General features: G+C 39.2%; 1 protein-coding gene across 3 annotated transcripts in view; it reads right to left on the minus strand.

Moving 5' to 3' along the window:
* ARHGEF7 (Rho guanine nucleotide exchange factor 7) overlaps positions 1-16,419 on the minus strand; it is a 62,565-nt gene that overhangs the window by 18,525 nt on the left and 27,621 nt on the right. For all 3 annotated transcript variants that reach the window (XM_053455253.1, XM_053455252.1, XM_053455254.1), the window contains exons 7-12: positions 10,092-10,186; positions 8,632-8,727; positions 6,093-6,215; positions 2,166-2,304; positions 1,586-1,645; positions 1,090-1,236 (exon numbers count right to left, since the gene is read on the minus strand). In XM_053455253.1, the coding sequence (XP_053311228.1) occupies positions 1,090-1,236; positions 1,586-1,645; positions 2,166-2,304; positions 6,093-6,215; positions 8,632-8,727; positions 10,092-10,186 (660 nt within the window). The remainder of the gene's footprint in view (positions 1-1,089; positions 1,237-1,585; positions 1,646-2,165; positions 2,305-6,092; positions 6,216-8,631; positions 8,728-10,091; positions 10,187-16,419) is intronic.

The raw sequence follows: 16,419 nt of genomic DNA on the forward strand, positions 1-16,419 counted from the left end.
TCAGCTGATACTTTGCACCGTGCATGACTGCAACCGCTACCTAAAAATAATCACTTCCTCTGTGACGTAAAACCAAGTCGTCTTTGGGATATCAGGGGTCCGGTATTCCATTGTATTGTTTCTTACAGCACAATGGTAACTAAACACCTCTTTAAAAAGATGTTGACACCAAACCCTCAATGTTAGTCGCTCAATCTCTCCACTGATTGAGAAGCCTGTATGCGAGTATGCTCATAGAATGGTTTTGAACCATACCATGAGTTAGTAGGTGTGTTGCAACATTTCCACTCTTCAACTTTATTAAGCATGTTTTTATATGAATTATTGCTGAGTTGGTCGTGCACAATGCACCTTCAGTAAAACTCTTATATTTAACGTACTGCATAGTACTACATTGGCCCATCAAAACGGAATAAACTAATTGGGTCTGGCCCTTTGTAAATTAATAATAAAGCTGTAGAGAAGAAAGGTTTCTACATACCTACAAAAAATGACAGTTTAGTGAACAAACCTCCATAAATATGGGCAATTACTCTATAATTTGAAGACATTAAAGTAGTTTAAAGAAAAACAAAAGAAGCAAACACAAAACCCAATTCTCATGCACTTTTGTCTGGCTGCTAGTGACTTACATCTATGATTTACTAAGATGTCAATTCAATGACCATTCTACATAGCTTCTTTTGGAGCCCAGTGAACGGGCTCCATACATCAGTTATTTTCATATCGCAAAATTTCTGCCCAGACTCACAAGCTAAGATCATTAACATGCTGTCATGCAGACATTGCACCCACATCACATGCAGATTCCTGTTAACACCTTAAAAAACAATGGACACAAGTGTGCAAGTCTCTGAATTACGGGATGTGACCGTGCACTTATAAAAGTAAAACATTGCTGTCATGGAAGTGTAAGCACATAGGTATTCAAATACTGATCGACTGCACACTTTAATACATAACTACTCATGCATTACTTGAATGGGCCCAATGGGGCACCAATGGGTTACAAATAAACACTGCACTGCTCAGATTACAGGGTGTGACTATATTTTACGACACACAAATGTACTTAACGTGTATTATTACCTCACTCCCAGAATTCTGTATCATAACTTGGGACATGTATAACACTGTGCCCAGAGCCTTGATGTCTTCCCCTTCCCACCCGCGAATGGCTTCATTCAGAATTTGCAGTTCCAGCTCCTTTCTTTTTCTCACATCTTGACATTGTACCTATAATCAGAGAGATACGTGACTCGTTAGTGTAAACCCCTGAAGCAACACAGAGATGGATGAAATAAGCAGCACTACTCTAACAAACTTTTTTTAAATCCCTAAATGCAACATGTTTTATGTTATTCATTGCAGTGACACCTTGGAAAACAATTAAATTAGCTGGTAATGCTGGAGGGAAGCAATTGTAAGATTACAAGGTATGCACTAAACAGTTATTCATGGGTTAGCGGTTCAAAAATCCATCCCAAACATTATTCTGCTGTATTTATGTACAGATGCACAAGAAACCTGACAGCAAGCAGCAAACTTTAAACGAAGCTTTTTCCAACTTTTCTATTATACTTACCGAAAGATTCTTGAACGCAGTCATGGACTTCTGGATATCTGGCCTATCTGGGTGATAATCCTGAGACAAAAAGAAGGTTTTTACAGTTTTCAAAATTACTATATAGTCAACAGATTATACATTTATGAGGGAAAAAACTACTAGGCTGATAAAACTTCACAAACACTTTATATGTATTAGTTCTATTTGGAACCAACAGTGGGAATTTCTACTATGTTCATGTATGCCAACGGAATAATGAGACCGCTAAATATCTTGGCAAATTGTTAATCATTGTTTAAAATATGAAGTCTTTAGAAGCAAACATTTTTTTCACTTATATATATTGGAATGGGTATTTTAAGAATAAAACGGTGATATAACAAGCATGCTCTAAACAAATTAGATCCAATAACAAAAAATAAAGCATGAGTTAATTAATGCCAGATTGTAATTGAAAATGTGTTTCATTTTACAAATTTGAGGTTGTCTCGTTTTGCCATTTGTAAACCCGTAACATTTCTAACACCTGGCATAGCAGGCTTGGGCATGAACAAGTCACCCAGGCACATATATATATAGGATTTTTTTTGTTAAATACCTCCATGTGTCTCTCTAGTTCTTTAAGCAGCGTTGGGTATTTGTCTAGGCGCATAAAAGGCTTACTCAAGCCTGTTGTCAACACAAGAATTCCAGGACTGTTGGCACCTTTCATCTCCATGAACTCTCCGAGTTCCTCACTGTAATTATTACAGAAATATTGCCGTAACAGCTTGTAAAATATTCTAACAGAGGGAAACTTCTGCTAATAAGTCAAAAGAAACAGAGACAAAGCATGTGAGCATAAAAAACCCCAAATATATAAAATCATGTTACTGTACCTTGGTAACAGTATTAAACAATTACGTAGACTGAGCTGCCAACATCACCAAAAGTGGGAGGCAATAGAATGTTCATATTGTTAATGTTAAATACGACGGCTCAGTTAAGCTACAAAAATTTAACCTACAAGAAATTACTTGTTTCTGAATAAATAATGAACTCTTAAAACAGGAACATAGGTTTATCTCGTACAAGCCGCAGGAATAAAAGTTGTGCCAATCCAACCACATTATATATATATATATATATATATATATATATATATATATATATATATATATATATATATACACACACATACACACATACACACACACACACTATTGTATAATAATTCTAAAAGAAGTTCTTGACCGTTCTAGTTCCTGTTGTGAGAGATGGAATGACATTGTCTTAATTTCCATAACATTTCCACAATGAGATTTAGAATACAGTACCACCTGTTTGTTAGTCCCCCAGTAACGCGAAAGTTATAACCAACATAAGCCTAAAGAACATTTTAAAACATATTGAACAGAACACAGACATAACTATGACAGACAGAAGGCCACACACTAGTAGGGCACTGAAAGGGAGTAAAAGAACGCAGGTTTTTTTTATATGATCCCAAAATGCTTCGGTGGTGGGACCTGTTTTAAAACAGGTGAACCAGTTCCAAGTCCAACTAAATGCCTTTTAGTCTGCTAGGCATTGAATACAATATATAAACAGGTTTTAAACCGAAACTGGATATCGGCTGAAGAGAAAGAGGAGACTTTCGATATTCCCCAACGTTTAGCTCTGCGCATTTCTCACGGCGACCCTGTTATTTATAATAGTTCTGCGATGCCAGCTGCGTTGCAAGAGACAAAAGTCCCATTATGCAGACAGTTGTAATTGTCGTAAGTGCTGCACATTAAATCTCCTCGGCACTCGGCTAAGAGGCATTGTAAGGTGCAGACACACACAAAAGAAACCCTAACACAAAAGAGTGATCACAGCTTGGAAGTCAGCCACAATTAACCATTTCAATGGCGACGGCGACGGTGACATACGTTCCTTCCTTCCCATGCTAGCATTGAGTTAAGTTACTCGTCAACATAACGCATTGAACTTACATAGCATTTTCCTAGGACTACAGATAACCATAAAGCAAACAAGCAATCTGTGTTTTGTTTGCCGCACTCTTTACCGGAGTGCAGATCTACAGCAAAGGAATATCTCATTACAGAATGCAGAATACGCCTGTACGATGGAGCCCGCAGAACACACAGGTAGGACTCACACTTCTGGAGCCGATTTCTGCTTGTAAGAAATGGAGCAGGAGCTTTCAGTGCTGGCAGGCCTCAGGACGGCACACAGGCAGCGCATTGTACGGCGGTGCTAGAGACTTTGAGCAGTTTGTTCCCGGGAGCTGGAGGGATGATTCTCTCTCGAGTGCGGCTGATGGGGTATGACATCATTCCTACTGTCTGAAGCTCATGGGAGGCAGTGTGCAGGAGGCACAAAGAACTCCACCACTGTTATCCATGCTCCAGTTATTCTCAGCAAGACCTACCCTGCAGCAAGGCATGCTTACCTTACAATAACATACACTCGACCGCAATCACTACAAAGATAATTCAGTTATCAGGTTGAGCAGCGGGACAGAAACTATTTTAAGCTTTTCCCTACAAACCACTTACACTAGATACAAAATGTTTGTGCTCAAGTAACAGATGTTTATCATAAATGGAATATCGTGTAAGTGGAAGGGGTAAAATTCTTTTTTTACATACTAATTCATTGGATGCTGGGGTCACGAACGGTTAACAGAATCAATTCTTTGCACGTGTTGGTTCACGATGATGCACATTTTAACCAAGAGGGCACAGTGACATCTTTCATAAAAAAAAAAAAAAACACACACAAACTTGGTGTGAACTGCTATCTGCGGGTACCCACATCCATACCTGAGAGACTTTCCAAATAAAATGACCATGATGCTTAAAAATCCATTGCCAGTATCCAATTCTACTGACTTGCCAACAGTGGCACCAAAATGGTTCTAGCAATAATTAAGGCATAACGATATTCTGAATCAAATCACCTGTTTGCAAACAAATTATATTATTATTATTATCTTTTATTTATATAGCGCCAAGAATTTACGCAGTGCTTAATACATATATTCATTATATATATATATATATATATAATGAATATATGTATTAAGCACACAAACATATATAACATATGATATATAATACATATATTCAAGGGGGTATGACAAAGACAAACCGACACATTAGGTGGCTCGCAATCTTAAAATTCTAGTGAGTAAAGCACCAAATGTGATATATTTGCATATTATCGACAGTCTGTCAATTCATTTTGAGATTAGGTCAAACCCTGAGGGCTCCTCTGTATGAGAATCAGTCACAAAAGGATCAATAAAATGCCCTAACCGACACTGCCAAAAACTAAAGCATGTGGAATTTTTGTTTCTTTCCAAAGCTTATATATATATATATATATATTTTTTTTTTTTATTTATTTATTTTTTTTTTTTTATTTTTTTTTATTTTAGTGAGTTTCTAATTACATCAATAAGTACAGTGACATGATCTTACAGACATCCACATTCATGGAATTTTGATACAGACTATAAGTATGTGTCAATATCCAAATACAACTAATGTTATAATAATCTATAATAATCTATTGACACCTGACTGTCATATTTACTTACTACTCAAAACAAATAAGCCATTCTACGTTCCTCACCAACACAATGTGACCCAAATTTACAAAGCTTATTTTAGCATACATCAATAGTCAACATCTTAGGAAAATATTGAGTGGTAATAAAGTGGATATTAAATAAAAAAAAAAAAAAAAAATCACATACACTTTTGGCAATGATACAGAACCCGTAGAGCATCCAAGGCAAGTCAACAGACAAAATACTTGAGTAGTTCAATTGTAACAATATCCAGAAGGTCAATGAATCGCAGAAAATCAAGGAACAATAGTTCAGGTCCCTATCAGAAGTCAATCGCGATGTGAACACATAACTAAGCACTTAGTGCGGCCTAAACAAGCATCAAGTGCACACTTTCTGCGCATATACCAAAAACGAGGAAGAAAAGACCAAAGTGGTCACATTTTTCTGAGCCATTCCACTTTTTGTAAAACGGCATGCTGATAATCTTTCAGTGACTAGGGAGAGCATTGTGTGCCACGATATTAGAAACAGAGAAATTTCTGGGAAAATGAGGCAAGAGCAACAAGAATAGATTCCATCTCCTCAGGTAGTTTGTTCCATTAGTACTTCTGCTTCCCGTAACACGGTGTCTCAGAGGAACAAAGGAAACGGTCTGCTTTGTAGGTTCAAATGCAGATGAGAGAAGGCAGTATACTTGTTACTAACTTGCATGATACATTCTAATTGCCAACCAAGATGGGGTCTGCCCTACGTGTGATGGTCACAAAAAACAAATTCTGTAAACGTTACTACTTTAATTTATATATAACTAAAATATACCCCGATGCAGTTAGAGCTGTGTGTGGAGTTTCATATTTTGAACACAATAATTAGTAAAATAAAACATGATTGAAATAAACCTACCAGGTGTAAATTACATTGTTAAAATGAAAATAAAAGTGTACTAATGAACAAACTGACCTGTGGTGTGTGAGGACATTGACTGCCGAAGGGTGGTTGGCACAATATGCAAGATACAAACTCTTCATCTGTGGCATTAAACTCATAAAACAACCTCCAACCCTTTGCTGACCTTCGGGTAACCTAAAAGAAACAGATTAATTAAAATACAATAAAATTCTACATTCACAATTTCACAGACCCAGGTAGTTTAACCTTTGCACAGTATACATAAATAACTAAAACCAGATTCAGGTTAACCACGGCATCATATCTATGACATCAAGGATACAGACAAAGTGCAAGTGTGTTTCCTAACCTCCATAAAAATATACACTATCCTGCAAGGTCAAAGCCTTACATTTTCTACAGCTTCTGGCATACAAAAACTTACATATGCCTGTTCCATATGGCTGTTTATAATATGTTTTCTGCCCCTTTAGGTGTGCAAAGCTTTAACCTCCTCTCCTTCCCTTATAGAGAGCACAATATGCCACAGCTAAGAGGTATATACCGTAATCCAGAACCCAAACCAGCTCTAACCTTAGCTGACCCATCAGCACTTTCTTCACACTTTCTCTACTGACCTCTAGTGGTTCATCACAAGTTTGCTGCAGCTCACACGCTAACCTGTGCTACAGAGCCGTTAACACAATAACAATGGTATTAAATAGTGATTAAGATATTGCATAGCGGCCAAAACCGCCACAATAAGCTCAGATTACATAAAATAGCTTTCATACTATTATTGAAAGCTGTAACCCTTCAGCTAATCAGAAAGCGGTTAATAAGATAAAATATGTTGTAAACTTGGCCCATTATATTATTTACTCATCTCTGACTTTTTTTGGTGTGAAGGGGGTCAGACTTTTCATAATTAATTATTCTCTTTAAATCGCGAATGATTTTTTTTTATTAGACCAACGTATACCGTGTATGAAAATACTTTGTAGAATAGACACTACAACCCAGTGAAAATCCTCACATTTTGTACCAGTTTTGGCTCCTTCAAGTAGCCAATCACTGTCAGGAAAGCAGTCCCGTGGAAATCATCATGTATTTTCAATACATGCACATAGAGGGGTCTCACTAGACCCCTTGGAGCTGAAGTCAGCACCGAACCACCGTGCAAGAGATATGTTCTGCCGAAAGCATCCACGTTTGCAGTGTTATTTATTCTTTTCTCGTCTCACATCAAACCTCAAACTGTCTACAGAAGAATGTATTGGTAGTTTGTAAGCCCACAATGGCTGCCCCTGTGGATGCATGCATTGCAGATACGCAACATTGCTGAGTGACTAATGAGAAGAACGGACAGCATTTCCGAGTAAAAGACTGGCCAGATTTCCTTGAAAAACAGTGATCAGTGAGGGAAATTCCTGAAATCAAAACAAAAGCATAATAGACCCTTTAACTTATGAAGACTCTTTTACGTGTGGTCCATTACCAACCACCAGATGGCGCTATTTAGTTTCATTATTTTCCTGTTCACGGTCAAAACGCAATGTCTAAAAAAAAAAAAAAAAAAAAACTGGCGCGCATTTCAAATACTACACCTATTTAAACATATATTTAATGTGTTCTAGAAAATCAGGTTTATTTTGTGAGGATTCAATGAACGTAGCAGAAACTATTTTCTACCGTGTCAGCTTCCGCATCTTTTGAGACAAGACGGTATAAATGGCGAAGAGGGCTAAATCTGGGCTGGTCAGCAGAAAGATCCTGAGTGTTTTGTTTTTCTTAATGGTAGCCAGATTGTGCAAAACATGTACATCGCTTACAGTTTACGAACTAGCTTGCTCTCATAAACCCAACTAAAATACTTAACATAAACAGTTCCTGAAAACCCATAAATTCACTTATGGGTTTCTGACTGAGCAAATGAAATCAATTCTAAACTGTGCAGCTCAAGCACATAACACAATCACAAGCCACCGAGTCTGCATGTTTTCACCATACATCAGACTGATGGAGAAAAGCTTTTGGTAAGTTCATTAGAACTTTGTGTTCTTGTGAGGAACACATTTTGTCCATCCAATCCGTCTCTCCGGATTGGAGCAAAGGGCGACACAGCCTGTCCCCGTGGTGCGTGCCACGGCTCTGTGGATTTGTGGAAGTACTCCAAAAGGCCGGAATACTTCAGCAGGATTGAAAGGGAAGTGTTTCTGCGCCTCTTTCTCTCTGTGAATCTGTCTGGTTAACAGGGCTGATACCGAGGAGAAGCAGATGTATAAAGAAAACAGAAGAACACGACAAGGTGAGAGAAGAAGTGGGACATGCAAGGGGTCGGTGGAGAAGGTAATGAGAAACTGAGAGTGCGAGAGAGTAAGAGAGAGTGAGAAATTACCGTTTTACACTTCTACTAATGTGTATTTTTTCCCTTAAACTGGTTATTTTGTTTAAAATGGCACCAAACTATGAGGGTGCAGCTTATAACTGGGTGCAAACCAAAATCAGGAAAATATGGTAATTCATGTTTCTAATATATTACAGGGTGAGGAGGAAGCAAGTATTACACTTAAAATGAAGGGTGCAGACCTACACTTTGTGGAAGACTTACTTTGCGCATTCTTCTAGCGACTGCACCAACACCTGCTGGAAAGAGCAGATCTCTTCAAGGTTTCCCATTAAATAGGAAATACTTGTGGGGCTGAGTCTAAACAGAAAACAAAACTCAATCAATGATGTGTGTACAGCTAGCATAAAACATGGAATATGTAAAGCATCTACACGATTAAAACATAGAATATAAAAAGTACCGTATTTGCTCGATTATAAGACGACCCTGATTATAAGATGACCCCCCCAAATCTGAATATTAACTTAGGAAAAAAAGAAAAAGCCTGAATATAAGACGACCCTAAAGGAAAAAAGTTTTACCAGTAAATGTTAATTCATGTAAACTATTTTTTTAATAAAAGCTATGATTGAGAAAAAATTTTTTTTGTTTTTATTTCCTTGTATTTTCCAACCTGTCCCCCAGTTACGCACACCTGCCCCCAGGCTTGCCACACCAATATGGCACTGTGGCCCATGATATGCCTTTTAACCCTCTATATGCCACTGTGCCCCATGGTATGCCTTTTGACCCCCTATGTGCCACTCTGCCTCCAGAAATGCCTTTTACCCCTATATCCCATTCTGGCATTTAGGGGGTTAAAATGCATACTATGGGGCAGAGTGGCATATAGGGAGGTATAAGGCATTCCAGGAGGCAGAGTGGCATTAAGGGAGTTAAAAGGCATTGTATAGAGCACTCTGCCTCCAGAAATGCCTTATACCCCTATATGCCACTCTGGTGCGGCACCGGTGCGGGGAACTCTGATCTCTGACAGCCGGGGAAGGTATGCGAGACGGACGCAGACAACCCCCGCTGCTAGCCACACCTCCTTCCGGCTGCAGCGGACGTTGTCTACGCGGATCGCGTAGACGTCAACCCGCTGCCTCGGTAAGTGTGTGTGTGGGGGAGTGTTAAATGTGGGGGGGAGACAGGAGGATCCAGGTCCCCTGCAGCGGTGCGGGGGATCTGGATCTTAGTCTCATAATCAGACCTCTATTTGAGGTCTGATTAGAAGACGACCCTGATTAGAAGACGAGGGGTATTTTTCAGAGCATTTGCTCGGAAAAAACCTTGTCTTATAATCGAGCAAATACGGTAAGTAAGAATCATTTGGCCCATCTAGTCTGCCCATTTTTCCTAATGTAGAGACTCTGACCTAAATAAATCCTTGGTCCTGTCTTCGATACCTTAATGCCTATAGCATACAAGTTTAAATTCTGACTCTGTATTAGCCTCTACAACCTCTGTTGGGAGACTGTTTCATTTATCTACCACCCTCTCAGTGAGGTAAGATTTCCTGAAACTATGGTCCATACGGTGTTATCTATACAAAGGGATTCTTCTTTAAAGTTGGAGAATTAGCATGCCACTAATGGAATTGTCTAATCAAACAGCTATAGGTTAATTATTAAGTGTGATTAATAGATCACAAATAGAAAACAGAATGTAGCTTCTCTTACTTTTCACTGGTTTGCAAATGCCGAAGGTAATTGGATAGCATGTTCTGGATTTCCTTGGCATATTCATTTTCTGTTTCCAAAATATTCTGCAGCACCTGAAATATCAAAACAAAGACTTGTTAGAAATAAACGTAGGTGCACATAAGTGCCGTTTCCCCATGATATGTGGCAAAATGCAATATATTCATAACCTACGTCACATTACACAAGAATTTAGATGTGGATGCTGTGAACTAGGTTATTTTATTCAGTAATATAACAAAATTAGTTAACATCAAAGAAAATATGTACACAGGAAGAGGATTAAGCCCCCAAGCACATATTAGTTAGTTTCTATTTAAATGCTGAAGGTCGACCAAGATACAAACGATTTCACACTTGATAAGTTGCCAGCGTTCAGTGCTTTGTGTGTACTGACTGTGGGTACTTCCATACTCTGCACTAAAAAAAAAAAGGTTTTGTAAGGAAAAGGGTAAGGTGCTACACCAATATAAAACAAATCACTTGGGTGTATAAGTGAATGTTTATTGTTTCTGTCAAGATAAGTATACTTATCTTACTCAGATTACAAAAAGTGTCATGATTTATTCAACAAAAATAAAGCCAAAATGGAGAAGCCATGTGCAAAAAACTAAGTATTCCTTATGATTCAATAGCTTGTAGAACCACCATTACCAGACACAACTTCAAGTAATCATTTTCTGAAGGACTATCAATCTCTCACATGGTTTAAAGAAGAGTGGAACAAAATTCCTCTACAACGCTGCTTCAGTTCATTGAGATTTGCAGGCATTTGTTTATGCACAGCTTTTCAATTGGGTGGTAGCTTATAGACTTACGTCCGTGAAATGATGGACAAGATGGCTCTTAGGATGTCACAGTCCAGCCTTTTTTTTTTTTTTTTTTTTTGCAGTGACAGGGAGTTCTTCTTGCCGCTGCATAGGACATCAATCTGTCTAAAGACAGTCTGGACCCTCAATGTCGTTAATTCTGAAAACGGCTCAAAATACACTGGTACCAATATTGTGTTTTAGGCCAAAGCTGCACCAGTTCCAGGCATCAAAGGTTGCAGGGTGTTTGTATATACTTTTCCAAGCAGTAAATTATAATACAACTTTCCTATTACCAGGAAAATGCCTCTAAAGATAGATTAACTATGTGGTAGAGCAGGGGTGGGCAATTAATTTTCCCATGGGGCCACATGAGAAATTGGAATGGTTTTAGAGGGCCAGACCTCTACAAACTACAAACTCCGAAGCCTTGTCCATTTTGTTAACTTATGTGCTGTTTAATAAAGTTATTCAAGCCTACGTCATTGGTAGAGGTGCTTGAATAAGTAAGGCCTGAATAACTATTAGCACAGCACAGAAGTGAACAAAATGAACAAGGCTTCGGAGTGCATACCGTATTTTTCGCTCTATAAGACGCACCTGCTGATAAGACGCACCTAGATTTTAGAGGAGAAAAAAAAGGAAAAAATATTTTGAGCTAAAAAATGGGCTAAAATATTTATTACAATAACTGAATAAGCTATGAACACAGTAAGACACACGCAGTAAGACACACACAGACACAGTAAGACACACACAGACACAGTAAGACACACACAGACACAGTGAGACACACACAGACACAGTAAGACACACACAGACACAGTAAGACACACACAGACACAGTAAGACACACACAGACACAGTAAGACACACACAAACACAGTAAGACACACACAGACACAGTAAGATACACACAGACACAGTGAGACACACACAGACACAGTAAGACACACACAGACACAGTAAGACACACACAGACACAGTGAGACACACACAGACACAGTAAGACACACACAGACACAGTGAGACACACACAGACACAGTAAGATACACACAGACACAGTGAGACACACACAGACACAGTAAGACACACACAGACACAGTAAGACACAGTGAGACACAGTGAGACACACACAGACACAGTGAGACACACACAGACACAGTAAGACACACACAGACACAGTGAGACACACACAGACACAGTAAGACACACACAGACACAGTGAGACACACACAGACACAGTAAGACACACACAGACACAGTAAGACACACACAGACACAGTAAGACACACACAGACACAGTGAGACACACACAGACACAGTAAGATACACACAGACACAGTAAGACACACACAGACACAGTAAGACACACACAGACACAGTGAGACACACACAGACACAGTAAGACACACACAGACACAGTAAGACACACACAGACACAGTGAGACACACACAGACACAGTAAGACACACACAGACACAGTAAGACACACACAGACACAGTAAGACACACACAGACACAGTGAGACACACACAGACACAGTAAGATACACACACACACAGTAAGACACACACACACAAACACAGTAAGACACACACACACAGTAAGACCTCCCTCCCTAACCCCCCTTCTCAGTATCTCCCCTCTAACTCCCTAACCCCCCCTTCTCAGTATCTCCCCTCTAACTCCCTAACCCCCCCTTCTCAGGATCTCCCCCCCCCGCCCCGGTCACTTACCTTAAACTCCTGTGTTGGAAGCGTGAGGCGTTTGTCTCGGGTGCCGGCGCTTCACTGCTGATCGCCGGCGTCTGACGTCATATGCCGGCGCCCAGCGTAAAGCGCCGGCACCCGAGACAAACGCTTCCAACACAGGAGTTTAAGGTAAGTGACCGGGGCGGGGGGGGACACCGGACTCATTGGTGAGTCACCAGGACACTCTTTGCGGGCCGGTCCGAGCTATTCAGCGGGCCGGATGTGGCCCGCGGGCCGGATGTGGCCCGCGGGCCGGATGTGGCCCGCGGGCCGTGCTTTGCCCAGGTCTGTGGTAGAGAATGAAGGCAAGTTTCAGTTTGATGCATGAGTTTTCTGTGTATACACACACACACACATTTGTTATATATATATATACATATATACACACACACACACACATATATATATCTGGAACGCATTACGTATTTTTGGCCAGACAATAACAGAGCCCATTAAAATATAGCCAGGTCCATAAAAGTTCCACTTTGAACTCATACATCGATAGTCTGGCACCGTCTAAACATGTATTCATGTTCTTGTTAATGAGCCACAGTTACCACCTTGCCACTCTGTCATGTATACCGTGTTTGATGTTTAGATGAGGGGAAAGAGATGTATCAAGGTAAATCTCTATGAGAATTCCTGGATGAAGTTGAAGAGTTTATGTAAGGCATTTGTGGATAGAGTCACTACCATCCTTCATTTGGTCAAGAGGACAGTGGTTTGGCAACTTAAGCTTTGCCAGAGTAACATCAGCAACTGTTTAAAGCCAGGGTTAGATTTATAATGGGCGGGGCAATAACATGTTTACACCTTAAAACTCCATGTTTGATTACCTAGCACAACAACAAAACAAGCACCAAGCTTTGGCATCCTTACCATCATGGCAATTATTTGTGCTGTAATACATGAGGCAAACTTGCATGATGATAGGTATTCTTTCCTATGGTTTCATAGAATATTTTGCAGCTTGAATGGGTTTTTTTAGCAGGGACACTGAAGGGACGCATTGATCTGTCTTTCTACAGTACACCAGGGACTGGCATCTTCCATCAATGTGCCTATTCATTTCCATCTAAAAGAGCATTTTTGTTGCTTTTTGAAAGTCCATTCATTGCTAGGAACCTAATTGTTGACTTCAACAGTAAATTGTCTTTAATTCTACCATGCCTGTGTGATTCTGAATTATCCCATAGCAGCCCGTTTCAAGGAGCATTGATGGTACATGCAGTCTTAACTCCTTCAGTGCCAATAAGATAAAGCCTCACAGCTCCTATAGAGGTTTAAGGAGACATAGGATGTATAGTATTGTACAACAACTTCAACGTGGCACACATAGTTACACTGAAAACTATGAATTCTTAAACACAGCAAAAAAAAACAGAGGATGTGCAAACATGGCGCGACCAGAGCCGGAACTCTCCTTCCTGGTCTTTAACCGTGCCAATCATTATGTTTACAGATGCACGCAGCAAAAAAGCAGTGACTTTAATGGAGCCCTTGAATTCAAAACTCCAGCTAAGCATACACTCTGTCCACTGGAACGATATTATCAGAATTCCATGAGAGCATGTTCTATTAACAAAAGGACGGAAATGCCATCTCCCAATAAAAAGTACACTTGTTTTACACTATAAAATACCAGATCTATTCTAAAACAGTTATCGTTGCATCAGATTCCAGAATCCTAGTGCATATACCCAGATGTATGAGTAGATGGACTGATGGATACTGACCCAAAAATGAACTTAAAATGACTACAGCCTTTAATCGACCGAGTATCTTTTCATTATTCAAAAATGTTTACTTTTTTTCTACAGATAATGCAGTGACATATACCGGTAATACCTTCTATCAACTAAGCCCTCTGTGGCAACCCATTCACAAAAACGTGTTTAACTCGTATTAAGATTAACACACATTAAGAAATGTTGGTACAGAAGGAAATGGGGGACCTGCCCCAAAGAATATATTTCAGAGGGACTCTGTGATATTTAAAGTAAAGAGGATCTCAAGTGAAACACGTAAAATTACCTCTCGTCCACCTTTCTTTATCCACAAGCCCTTGACTGGATTATTTTGGTTGCTTCCAGAGGACCCCATAGCTCTGCCAGTAAGATTTGCGTCTTCATCCCTTTAGCGTGGCGAAGAATTTGCAGAGCCCCAAAACAGAGCCCTGCTGTTATAGCACCGGCTGTACAATCCACACCAGAGAATCTATGAACGCAACCTCTGCTGGCGATTCGCTTCTTTCAAACAGTATAAAGCAATGCCTTAAGGCAGAATACCAATGGCAAATCCCACTATGACACTACAGTGAAGACACTAAAGCTATTTAGACACTAAAGCTATGGTGCCATCACCACGCGCACAAGATTTATTTTTTTGTCAAATTCCTACTTGAATTGTAATGTCCATAACAATATAATCAGTAAACAGGCAATGAACATGTTATACCTCACAACTAATACATGGGGTCAACAGAAGATATAAAGCTAAATTAGCTTTTGAGACCTCAGATTATTTACATCTTTTTCTAGGGTTTCTACTTCGACTAAAGACTCCATATTCTCTTGGGCAAATACCGCTATATCCATTTTTCTTATTATAGAAACCTACAATACAAAACTCTTCTTACACCATTCTTCAAAGAATATTAATAATAATGCTGCATGAATTTATTTTCTTCAACTTGTTTTTAATTTTCACCCTAACCTCCCAACCCATATCCATTATATTTCCACCGCAAATGTGTAACGGCACATATATAAAACATAAAGTACACTGTGCATAACAGTTGAACAGCATTTACACCATATTTTGGACAAATACATATTTGACAAATATTTTAACAACTTAAAGCTTAATAAACTATGTGGAGAAGACAAAGGGATTTCTGCATTTACATGACACCACCTGATAAGCAGCAGCAAATCAATCCATAAAAAATTCCAGTGTCACAGAGGTTCCCGACCCAGAACTCAAAGTGCACCAACAGGACAGGATTAATTTATTACCACATTCTATTCCAACAGGGGAACTAAAACAATCTGGGCTGTTGGTGGACCAGGTTTATTAAAGGACAGGATTGTGTAAGTGCACAGCTGTCACAAAATAGTAAGTCCATTACATGGGCCTTTTAAGGGGAACGTTTAATAAATACAGATTTCCTTAGTACTACTGCCTTTGGTAACAGGTGAAATTGAATATTTCCTAAAAAAGTTGTGCTCTAGGCTGGAATGATTGTGTAAGTCATTCAATTCAGTGTGAAGGCAATAGTATATTACCATCAAGAAAACCACTTCAATTCACCTTTACATGGTTTACATATACACATTAAACACCTGACGTTATATATATATATATATATATATATATATTTTTTTATAAAATTGGGTGGGCCTCAACAGTTTTTCAGAAACAGAAGAATCAATCGTATAAGACAAAGAAAGTGATTATCAAAAGCGAGCAGACAACAGATAAGCAGTTTGGAAATATTCTTTAGCCAACATGTAGTAGGTCAGTGGCCAGGAATATTATCCTTAAGGAGATAATCCATAATCTTTCCCTATTTTTGCAGCTTGAATAATGATATGTGGTTCTTCCTGTAAACAGAGGAAACGGATGGAGGCCGACTGATATGCTTTTCTCCCTCTTGTAGACACTCTCCGTGGCAAGCTAGTGATGCGGCTTTCAGGCAGTGACCTATAAAGCAACGCTCGTCATGTCTCATTTCAAGACAA

The sequence above is a fragment of the Spea bombifrons genome, chromosome 2 (assembly GCF_027358695.1).
Source record: "Spea bombifrons isolate aSpeBom1 chromosome 2, aSpeBom1.2.pri, whole genome shotgun sequence".
In the NCBI taxonomy this organism is placed as follows: domain Eukaryota; kingdom Metazoa; phylum Chordata; class Amphibia; order Anura; family Pelobatidae; genus Spea; species Spea bombifrons.